This window comes from Aquarana catesbeiana, linkage group LG01, assembly GCF_042186555.1.
Source record: "Aquarana catesbeiana isolate 2022-GZ linkage group LG01, ASM4218655v1, whole genome shotgun sequence".
Classification (NCBI taxonomy): Eukaryota; Metazoa; Chordata; class Amphibia; order Anura; family Ranidae; genus Aquarana; species Aquarana catesbeiana.
The window spans coordinates 67,412,103-67,424,378 of record NC_133324.1 but is presented as its reverse complement, the minus strand read 5'-3'; the positions used below and the strand labels follow the sequence as shown (position 1 = coordinate 67,424,378).

The 12,276-nt window shown below is 41.1% G+C and overlaps 1 protein-coding gene across 2 annotated transcripts in view; it reads right to left on the bottom strand.

Moving 5' to 3' along the window:
• Positions 1–12,276, bottom strand: part of DCC (DCC netrin 1 receptor) — a 980,705-nt gene that overhangs the window by 100,178 nt on the left and 868,251 nt on the right. For both annotated transcript variants that reach the window (XM_073619854.1, XM_073619846.1), the window contains exon 20: positions 11,914–12,108. In XM_073619854.1, coding sequence (XP_073475955.1) covers positions 11,914–12,108 — 195 coding nt within the window. The remainder of the gene's footprint in view (positions 1–11,913; positions 12,109–12,276) is intronic.

Below are 12,276 nucleotides of genomic sequence, written 5' to 3'. Positions count from 1 at the left end.
TTATGTTGCCAAACTAATAAGGAAAGTGCTGATAGGAGAAAAACTCAGACTAACAGAGAGTTGAGCTCATAAGGCTGCCCCTTCTTTCACTGCCACAGCTGTGCTGTGCGGTAGAGATGTGTAAATCTCAGGACTGGATGGACAGAAAAACTAACCTTTTGGCACGTACAGTAAAACAGCTCCCTTATATGTATCTGACCTGTGCATTCAGCGGTTTGCCTGGAGTTTGGCTTTAAATCAACTGGTGCTGAAAAGGGGAAGATCATCAATTATATCAAGTATTTATTTATGGAATAAAAATGTCTAAATTTAAAGGGAACTTCAAACATTTTTACTGTGGAGGATTGGAAGGGGATGATGAGGAGGGGTCCTGTGTAGGTTCACCATACAGATTTTTCTCTAAACGTGAACTTACACTTTAAGTTCGGTTCACATCTATGCAGTTTCTGTTTGGTGTGTTCTACGGTGCATTTTGCATTTTTTTTGCACATGTGATTTTACTGCGATTTGTGTTTTTTATGCCTTTTTTTTTGCCCAATTTGTTGTTGGGCAGATTAAAAAACACAAAAACGTGGCAAAAAACACACTACATGCTTTTCTGCAGCTTCTCCATTGAAGTCTATTGAACCAAAAATGCACCGTTTTGCATTTAAAAAGTCCCTGACCCTTTCCAAAAACGCAGCGGCTGAAAAAAGCATAGATGTGAACGTGTCCCATAGGAAACCATTTTAAATGGGCTGCAGTGCATTTCTACAAAAAGCACCAAATAACGTATAGGTGTGAACCAGGACTGTAAATAAAAATTCAAAGACGACGTAACAATGATTAGCAGCACACTAAGATACCAACGGCTAGTGTATTAGCTGAACTCCCAAACTCTGCCCCCCTCTGGTCATTGGATGCTTAGACATTGAGAACTGAATTATGAAAGATGGAAACTAGGGGCCAAGTCATCCATTTTTTTTTTGTTTTTAAAGGGAGTAGAGCAATGTTCTTTAAACTGCGGCCTGGGGGCTGGTTGCGGCCCTTTGCTTGCCTTTATCTGGCCCTTGGAGCACTATTCCGCCTAATGATATGAGACACTATTCTGTCAACTGACATCAACCATGGGGCACCATTTCTTCCACTGACACCAACAATGGGACACTATTCCTCCCAATGATACTAATGAAGAGGTACTATTCCTCCCACTGACACCAATGATGGGGCACTATTCCTCCCACTGACACCAATGATGGGGCACTATTCCTCCCACTGACACCAATGATGGGGCACTATTTCTCCCAATGATACCAACGATGGGACACTATTCCTCCCAATGATACCAACAATGGGACACTATTTTTCCCCATGATACCAACGATGGGGCATTATTCCTCCCAATTATACCTCAATGATTCCAAGGATGGGGCACTATTCCTCCCAATGATACCAACAATGGGACACTATTTTTCCCGATGATACCAACGATGGGGCATTATTCCTCCCAATTATACCAACAATGTGACACTTTTTCTCCCGATGATACCAGCGATGGGGTAATATTCCTTCCAATGATACCAACAATGGGACACTATTCCTCCCGATGATAACAACGATGGTGCACTATTCCTCCCAATGATACCAACAATAGGACACTATTCTTCCCGATGATACCAACGATGGGGCATTATTCCTCCCGATGATAACAACAATGGGACACTATTCCTCCCAATGATACCATCAATGGGGTACTATTCCTCCCAATGATACCAACAATGGGGTACTATTCCTCCCAATGATACCAACAATGGGACACTATTCCTCCTGACAATACCAACAATTGGACACTATTTCTCCAGATGATACCAACAATGGGGCACTATTCCTCCTGATGATACCAACGATGGGGCACTATTCCTCCCCTAATACCAAATGTGGTGATGTTTATTCCCACTGATGCAAGGAAAATTTCCCCTGCCGTTGGTCACAGTCCTTGTCCCCCTAATGTCTGAAGGACAATAAACTGGCCCTTTGTTTAGAAAGTTTGAAGACCCCTGGAGTAGTGTATCTACTACATACTGTCATGAATTTCTCCACAATGCCTATTGCTACAGAGGTCAGTAAGCACTGGTATATAAATGCTCTGACTGCTTGTTCAGAACATGGAAATAATTTAAAGTGCACAGTCTGGGCACAGGCTCACTTTAAGGTTTCTGAAGTACGGGAGAAAATGCTTTCACATTCATCTGGACAAAGATAATTATGGGACTTAAATGCTGACTCCACAATCAACAAAAAATATCAGAAATTATGTACAGTGGATCAAAAGCATTGAAATGAAAGGCTGTCAACGCTGAGGCAGAGATTCAACATTCCAAGCACAACCATTCAGGACTGTCATAAAGTAATTTTCTATTCGGCATCCACACCTATATCAGGCTGCATAAGTTGAAAAGGAAATAATGTATGCATTAAAGGAGGCCAGAACATAAATCTCTCTGTAGTGTACACTGTGATAAGAAATTCCCAGCTTCCAGAAGATGATCTCTAAAGGTGAAAGATATGAGGGGTTTGTAGAATGAAGTGTGGATGGTCCATATGTATGTATCGCCAGCCAACATCATGCCAAGATGAATCAAATGCATTCTCTTTGGATCTGCATGGACAACGTACTATGATGGACGTGGGCTGTATAAGTCTGTATATACAGTATCTCACAAAAGTGAGTACACCCGTCACATTGTTGTAAATATTTTATTCTATCTTTTCATGTGACAACACTGAAGAAATGACACTTTTCTACAATGTAAAGTAGTGAGTGTACAGCTTGTATAACAGTGTAAATTTGCTGTCCCCTCAAAATAACTCAACACACAGCCATTAATGTCTAAACCGCAGGCAACAAAAGTGAGTACACCCCTAAGTGAAAATTGGGCCCAATTAGCTATTTTCCCTCCCCGGTGTCATGTGACTCGTTAGTGTTACAAGGTCTCAGGTGTGAATGTGGAGCAGGTGTGTTAAATTTGGTGTTATCACTCTCACTCTCTCATACTGGTCACTGGAAATTCAACATGGCACCTCATGGCAAAGAACTCTCTTAGGATCTGAAAAAAAAGAATTGTTGCTCTACATAAAGATGGCCTAGGCTATAAGAAGATTTCCAAGACACTGAAACTGAGCTGCAGCACGGTGGCCAAGACCATACAGCGGTTTAACAGGACAGGTTCCACTCATAACAGGCCTCGCCATGGTCCACCAAAGAAGTTGAGTGCACGTGCTCGACATCATATCCAGAGGTTTTCTTTGGTAAATAGACATATGAGTGCTGCCAGCATTGCTGCAGAGGTTGAAGGGGTGGGGGTCAGCCTGTCAGTGCTCAGACCATACGCCGCACACTGCATCAAATTGGTCTGCATGGCTGTTGTCCCAGAAGGAAGCTTCTTCTAAAGATGATGCACAAAAAAGCCCGCAAACAGTTTGCTGAAGACAAGCAGACTAAGGTCATGGGTTACTGGAACCATGTCCTGTGGTCTGATGAGACCAAGATAAACTTATTTGGTTCAGATGGTGTCAAGCGTGTGTGGCGGCAACCAGGTGAGGAGTACAAAGACAAGTGTGTCTTGCCTACAGTCAAGCATGGTGGTGGGAGTGTCATGGTCTGGGGTTGCATGAGTGTTGCCAGCACTTGGTAGCTACAGTTCATTGAGGGAACCATGAATGCCAACATGTACTGTGACATACTGAAGCAGAGGATGATCCCCTCCCTTTGGAGACTGGGCCGCGGGGCAGTATTCAACATGATAACGACTCCAAACACACCTATAAGACGACCACTGCCTTGCTAAAGAAGCTGAGGGTAAAGGTGATGGACTTGCCAAGCATGTCTCCAGACCTAAACCCTATTGAGCATCTGTAGGGGATCCTCAAACGGAAGGTGGAGGAGCGCAAGGTCTCTAACATCCACCAGCTCCGTGATGTCGTCATGGAGGAGTGGAAGAGGACTCCAGTGACAACCTGTGAAGCTCTGGTGAACTCCATGCCCAAGAGGGTTAAGGCAGTGCTGAAAAATTATGGTGGGCATCAGTGTTAATTTTAGTCTTGGGACTAAAATGGCATTTTAGTTTTAGTCCCATTTTAGTCTTCTGCAATTGTTTTAGTTTTAGTCGTATTTAGTCGACTAAATCTCCAGTACATTTCAGTATTTGCAATTTAGTTTTAGCCATAGTCTTTGGACTAAAATGGCATTTTAGTTTTAGTCGTATTTTAGTCATCTCAATTGTTTTAGTTTTAGTCGTATTTTAGTCGACTGAAATAGTATTCAATTAGTCGACTAAAATGTTTTAGTCATTTTAGCCGACTAAATTAACACTGGTGGCCACATAAAAATTTGACACTTTGGGCCAAATTTGGATGCTTTCACTTTGGAGTGTACTCACTTTTGTTACCAGCGGTTTAGACATTAATGGCTGTGTGTTGAGTTATTTTGAGGGAACAGCAAAATTTACACTGTTATACAAGCTGTACACTCACTACTTTACTTTGTAGCAAAGTGTCATTTCCTCAGTGTTGTCACATGAAAAGATAGAATAAAATATTTACAAAAATGCGAGGGGTGTACTCACTTTTGTAAGATACTGTATATATATATATATATATATATATATATGTGAGAAAGAAAGAAAGATAGCAATAGATGAATAGATAGATATGGTCTAGATAGATAGATAGATAGATAGATAGATAGATAGATAGATAGATAGATAGATAGATAGATAGATAGATAGATAGATAGATAGATAGATAGATAGAACCAGCCAATATAAAAACTGACTGCTAACTGCATTACCAATAAGAGGCATTAGGTGGCACTACACATTTAAAAATGCCACTTAGACTCTTGAGTGTCGGGGTCTCTGCATTGTAATAAGTAAAAATAGATCTTCTATATGAACAGATTACATTATATTAATCGAATCTTATAGGAATAGTGCAGTTAATAATAACTGAACCACATCTTTCCACATCTTTCCATCATTGTTATGTTGTCTTTCCAGCTGTAATGCTTTCAATGCAATGCTTTGTAGTAAAAAAAGTGTCCTTCCTTCTTTCTGTTTTTTTTTTATATTTTTTTATCGGTTGGTATGTTTTATTTCTTGAATAAGATGAGTCATTTATGAATAGTACAAGAAGAACATGTTGTCGGTGTATTGAACAATTTTTGTATTATACAAAAGCTTTTGAAATGCGGTTTATTGTAAAAAATGCATTGTGTGGTGAAGGTTATCTGATGATAGCACAAGATTGTTTCTCAAATACCTGTGGGAGCGGGGCTTCAAAATATGGGTGTGGTTTGGAATTATTAGGAGGTAACTATGTATACATTTTATGAAGAAATAATGAATTTAAAAAGAAAAGGAAGAGAAGCAACAAAAATAAATGCAAGTTTAGGGAGAGGCGAAGAAAAGGGATTGGAATAGAACAAAATGAAAGGGAAATGAAGGAGAAGGGAAGCAAATAAAAGAAATGGAAGGTCAAAGAAAAAAAAAAGGAAAGGAAAATGAAGAATAGGAAAGGGAAGGGAAGAAAGAAAAAGAAAGGAAAGTGAAGGGGAGAAAAAAATGTAAGGTGAGGGAATGAAAAAAAAGAAAAAGAAGAAAAGGAAAGGTACGTAATCGGAAGGAAGTAAATAAAAGGGAAAGAATGAGTAAAGAAAGTAAATAAAAGGGAAGCAAAAGTAGAGAAGGGAAAAGGGAAAGGAAATAAGAAAAGGGAAAGGAAACAAAAAAAGGAAAGTAAAAGGAAAAAGGAAAGGAAATAAAATGAAAGTAAAAGTAGATAAGGGAAAAGGAAAGGAAAGGAAAGAGAAAAGAAAGGAAAGGAAAGAAAATGAAAAAAAGAAAAGGAAAGGAAAAAGATAGCAGGAAGTAAAGGAAAGGAAAAGGGGAAAGTTAAAGGGAAAGGAAAGGAAAAGGGAAAGGAAAAGGAAAGAGGAAATGAAAATAAAATGGAAGTAAAAGTAGATAAGGGGAAAGGAAATGGAAAAGAACGGAAAAAGGAAAAGGAAAGCAAAAATAAAGCAAGGAATGGAAAGGAAAGGAAGGAAAAGGAAAAGGGAAACGGAAAGGAAAGGAAAAAGAAAGCAGGAAAGAAAAAAGAGAAAGGGAAAAGATAGGTAAAGAAAGGAAAGGGAAAAGGAAAGGGGAAAGGAAAGGATGGGAAAGGAAAAGAAAGGAAAGGAAAAGGAAAGAGGAAAGGGAATAAAATTGAAGTAAATGTAGAGAAGTGAAAAGGAAATGAAAGGAAAGGAAGGGGAAAAGAAAGGAAAGGAAAGGGAAATAAAAAGGAAAGGGAAAGAAAGGAAAGAGAAATAAAAAGGAAAGGAAAGGAAAAGGAAACAAAACAAAAGGAAAAATAAAGGAAATAAAAAGAAGGGAAGGAAAAGAAAGAGAGGGACAGGAAATGAAGGGAAGAGAAGGAAAGGAAATGAAGGGAAGAGAATGTAATGGAGGTGAAAGGAAGGAAATTGTAAACTGATGGGGAAAGGGAAGGAAAAAGTATGAGTTTTCTGCAATGTTTTCCAAGCTGTACTATGTTTGGTATAGTTTTCCTTTTTCAATACAGCAAATGTAAACGTAGCACTTTAGTACAATGTGAACTCGCACAGCATTATACAAATATGACAGCTCTGTTTTTCATCTTCAACAAAAACATTCTTAACTTTTTTTTTACATTTTCCTTCATACAATAAATTCAGCACGTAACCTACAATCTGTTCATCGCTATGGTTTCCCAATACCTCGGTATATTTAATGAAATCTATAATTTAAAAGTTAAATCATTTGAATCTCTCCATGGAGCAAATGAAAGGGCATGGGAGTTTTTTGATGTTCAATTTAAAGTACAGAGGAGCGCAGAGGGTGGCAGGTTCAGTTAAAGGATTTCGGGTGCTTGGGTCATGTTTTATGGATGTTCGCTCATCTACGTTTCAGAATTTCGGCCACGACCAACATTCTGATTTTGTTCCCACTCTTGCAGGTCTCAGAAAATGGCCCCGAAATTTGCATTACTGAAATAGCGCTCCAGACTTCACAAGGTTCCATCACCTCAGATGTAGTGACAGCTCTCACCCGCGGTGATTGATTCTAATGAAAGTTTACATATTGTGCAAGGGAACGCCATCAAACATTTATGTCTCGGGGTTAGTTATGGTGCGCATAGACAATTATTTCACACAGCTGCGGAGTGCGTTTCTTTTACTTTTTAATGGGTCAGTGCTTTTTAATATTCTCTGGGATAAATTAAAAATGAGACTGTTAAAAGTAAAGTCGTTTTTAACATTTTAGCTTTTTCTTTCTTTTGATAGTGCAGCCAAAGCTCAAGATAATATTTGACATTTTTACTGCGTTCTTTCTTCCCAAAATAAATATTATTTATGGGGGCCAATTATCTGCCAAAGTTCTTCATTTTTGGTGCAGTTCTGGAACAATTGTCCTGTATCCATGGTTGGCTTTCCTACATATTTTGAGTTTTACCCTCATGTCTCCCTGAATGACTTTCTAACTGGGCTGTATGGTGGCCCAATTCTCTCATGAAGAAGTTCATTATGTGTTTAGATGTAATACAGTGATAGAACTACCAGGGTCACAAAGGTTGTACTTGCAACCGGGCCCTGGCCTTCTGCCATTGTGGGGGGACCCCAAGATGGTAGGAAGTTGGCCCGCTGCAGAACATGTGAAAGGGTCCTAATGCAGGACTGTAAGGCTCGGCTGACACTGCTGCAACCTCAAAGTTGTGATTTTACATTGCAGTCTACGGCGCTCAAATCATTCCAATGTCGCAGAAAAGTAGTGCAGCAACCTCTTTTTTGATCGCTGTGACTTAAGTTACGTTAATTAAAGGGGCATTCATTGAAATTAATGTGTTTTGACTTGTCATGCGACTTTATGTGGTGCAAGTTGCATGATGTTGGAGCAGTGTGAACCAGGGCTTATAAAGGGCTCTGCGACAGGAGTAGAGGGCCCTGAGAAGGGCCCCAAGTTCAGAAGAAAGGGCCCTGAAGACTGATGGAGAAGGCCCGGTGGTCGGGGGAGGGGGGGGGGGGGCCTTCATGGTTTCTTTCATTGAGGCCCTGAAGGTTCTAGTTACGCCTCTGATGTAAAAATCTAACTAGATTTTTGTAGGATAACCTGGAAGCTTCCTAGTAGCCCTGCAGGGTTTTCCTGAGTATGTGCCATCTGCTGGTCAATATAGAGAATACAGCTTAGACATGCTTAAGGATGCCGATGTTGTTCCCAGGCATCAAAAGGAAATTCTGTTTGGCAAATGGAGATGGTGCTGGAGCCAAAAAGTATCTTGTGTTCCTATGTTGGACTTTAGCTCTCTGGTCTGTCACCAGTATTCTGCTTTTTTTTTCCGTCTTTTTGTCTGTCCTTTGCTGTGCCCGTGTTATGACTCTCCTTGCATAGGCTGTCCTGATGTATGCCTGCATTGCATAACACACCTGCCTGTAAACTTAGTATATTACTCCATTTATCTGCCTACACATGAACTGTTGGCCGTGACATAACCTTGTCCTGTTATGTACCTTTGTCTTGACTCTGAATATTGGCTGTACCAAACCAAAGTCTTGTTTTTCTCATTCAAAGGTTTTTATTGAAAGATCAACATATGGTAACAAGTATAATGTATCAATTAAAGGTATTACATGTAAATTAAAGAAGCAGGTTACCTGCTCAGCTCTTCTCCCCCTCCTCTCCGTGGTGCCTCCATTGAAACTGTGGGCACCCGGCCGTGACAGCTTGTGGCTTCACGGCCGGGCACGCACTGCGCATGTGCGAGTCGTGCTGCGCTCTCCGAGTTAATGTTCTGGGACCTGTCACGTGTCCCAGAAGATTGTCGATAAGAAGAGGCCGCCTAGGGGTAGAGGAGGAGTCGCCTAGGCGGCCCTTACTCTGAAGCAGGAAGTGGGACAGGAAGTCCCACGCAAAACTAAGCACCCACTCCCCCCCGAAAAAATAGACATGACAAATGTGGCATGTAAGGGGGGGCGAGGGATGCTTAAAGCAGAAGTTCCACTTTTGGGTGGAACTCCGCTTTAAGTGAATTGGTATCACCCTCTGTCCTCTCCTCTTGTTTACTGCTAGTTAGTTCAGTTCTAGCTAGACCCTCTGTTACTTCCGTGTTCCCTCAGTCAGTGTTAGTTACATGCGAAAAAACATTCTCTGTGCTGTTATTGTACTGTTACGGTCAATTAGCTGCAGTAAAATTGCACTAGTTTGATCTTTGATGTTTTATTGAAGTGGATGGTGCTGAGTCAACAGTTGACCATTCTGTCAGGCAGACAGTCTAAAAAGCAATGTCAATGGATAAAGCGGCATTTGATATAGAACACTTCTGCATCACAACTTAGTATGTCACCAGTGAGACAAACATAGTTACATAGTTACATGGTAGGTGAGGTTGAAAAAAGACACAAGTCCATTAAGTCCAACCTATGTGTGTGATTATGTGTCAGTATTACATTGTATATCCCTGTATGTTGCGGTCATTTAGGTGCTTATCTAATAGTTTCTTGAAGCTATCAATGCTCCCCGCTGAGACCACCGCCTGTGGAAGGGAATTCCACATCCTTGCCGCTCTTACAGTAAAGAACCCTCTACGTAGTTTAAGGTTAAACCTCTTTTCTTCTAATTGTAATGAGTGGCCACGAGTCTTATTAAACTCTCTTCTGCGAAAAAGTTTTATCCCTATTGTGGGGTCACCAGTACAGTATTTGTATATTGAAATCATATCCCCTCTCAAGCGTCTCTTCTCCAGAGAGAATAAGTCTGGAGGGCCACAACCTGGGAGCAAAGGCCATAGCTCCTAGCAAGGCTTATTAGTGAAGACAAGAGGCTTCTTACCCTCTGCTTTCTGGAGCTCACGCTACCAGCTAGAGCGGCCTTTCTCAACCTTTTTAACATGGAGGAACCCTTGACATAACTTTCCAGATTCAGGGTATCTCTAGAGATAATTACTATATCAATTTTCTCAGTACATTGGTGTGATAACCACATAGAAGAATGTGTCTTACATTTGTGGTCACTGGGAACTCTCTCCTCCTTACTGAGGCAGAAGTAGTGTTAATTTCGTCAATGAAAACGTTTTCATCATAATTTTCGTCAGAGGCTTTTTTACAGTGACGAAAACGAAACTAAAAGTACAGCACATTTTCGTCAACTGACGAAAATTATGACGAAAATAGAATCCGTTTTCATTAAGGAACGAAAGCGGGACGTTATGGCAAGGAGGGACGTTCACCCTCATGAGTTTACTATATTTATCGGTGTATAACACAATGTGTGCATGTTATACGCCAATATTTGTTTTTTACCAATAGGGGATCGGGCGGTCCGCCCCTGGGTGCCACACATTAATCCCACTTTAAAATTCCATATCTGTGGAATAGTACATACCAGTTGGCCCCTTATCCCCCTCCGTCATGCCATCCCATAGCCCAGCTAGAGAAGAAGGCTGCCCACATGGGGTTGGAAGACCCAAAGCAACTGCTACTGAGCAAGCTGGAGCAGTAAGAGCGCACTGCATACATGCATAGTTTGAACAGCCCAGAGCAGACACAAGAGAGAACATTACTATAATGTCTAGAGGGTGGGGGGCTGTGCTGCGTACTGTGGGGGGCTTTGTATTGTGCAGAGGGTGGGGGCTGTGCGCGTACTGTGGGGGGCTTTGTATTGTGCAGAGGGTGGGGGCTGTGCTGTGTACTGTGGGGGGCTTTGTATTGTGCAGAGGGTGGGGGCTGTGCTGTGTACTGTGGGGGGCTTTGTATTGTGCAGAGGGTGGGGGCTGTGCTGCGTACTGTGGGGGGCTTTGTATTGTGCAGAGGGTGGGGGCTGTGTTTTGTGTACTGTGGGGGGCTTTGTATTGTGCATAGGGTGGGGGGCTGTGTACTGTGGGGGTCTGTGGGGGGTTGTGTATTGTGCAGAGGGTGGGGGGCTGTGTATTGTGCAGAGGGTGGGGGGCTATGTACTTTGCACATTCAATTTTAGTTGACTAAAATGATTATATTAGACTAAAATGTAATGGATATTTTAGTCGACTAAAATACAATGACTAAAATGGGACTAAAACTAAAATGGCATTTTAGTCCTAAGACTAAAACTAGATCGAAATTTGCTGCCAAAATTAACACATTGCTCAAGGAACGCCTAGCAACCTTGAAGGAACCCTAGGGTTCCATGGAACCCTGGTTGAGAAAGGCTGAGATAGAGAAACATAGGAGTTGATTTACTAAAGGCAAAAAGACTGTGCACTTTGCAAAGTGCAGTTTCACACAGCAAGAGCAGTTGCTCGAGTTTAGTAAATGGGCAGAAGCTCTGCTGACTTTCATCAACCAATCATGTGCAAGCAAAAATGCTGTTTTTTTTATTTTCCTTGCATGTGATTGGGTATTCTTTGCAAAGTGAAGCTTTACCTCATTTACTAAGCTCTGGAGCAACTGCACTTGCAGAGTGCATTTGCACTTTCCAAGGTGCACAGTCTATTGGCCTTTAGTAAATCAACCCCATAATGTGCAGAGTACTATGACTTGCTAGCTGGCCTTAGCCATAAAAATTCTACGTTGGATCTCTTAAAAAAAAGAATCTCCAGGAAGAAGTTACATTCTTTCCACTTCCACTGCAGATGGAAAGGTGTTCAGTGATTTATGGCCCTCATCTCATTAGCTTCCACTGCATATCTAAATGCTGTGTGAAATCTGAGCCCTTATCTAAAATTAGCATGAATGTTCATTCAGCTCTATGAGTGTTTAAGCCAGCAAATTTGCATTTGCTTTTCTAAACAAGACTATGGAATTTCACAGACTTTCTGCAATGGCTTTTCCCATGTGGCTAAACAAAGAAAAATATAAAAAAAAATTAATGAGCCAATTCTTACCTTTTGGCGTCCTGAAGGGTATGGGATCGGAGAGGGGTCCCAGTCCTTTGGCATTGCGTGCTTGAATTCGGAAGTAATAAGCGGTGTCCAAATTGAGGTCCAGGATCTCGTGAGTCAACCTGTCACCACTGATCGTTTCCATGACCCAGTCGTCTATCTGGATGTTTTTGTCCATGGTATAGAACAGGATATACGCTAAAAGTAAACAAACAATATATATTGTGACAGTTTTAGGAAAACATTTTAAGCAGGCTATGAATTATTAATGCTGTTGAGTCTTGCATTATGTATTTGTAGCTACAGTATCAAAATCATAACAAATTATTCTTTCAGCGTGGTAAGTGCCAACCTCCATTACTTCTC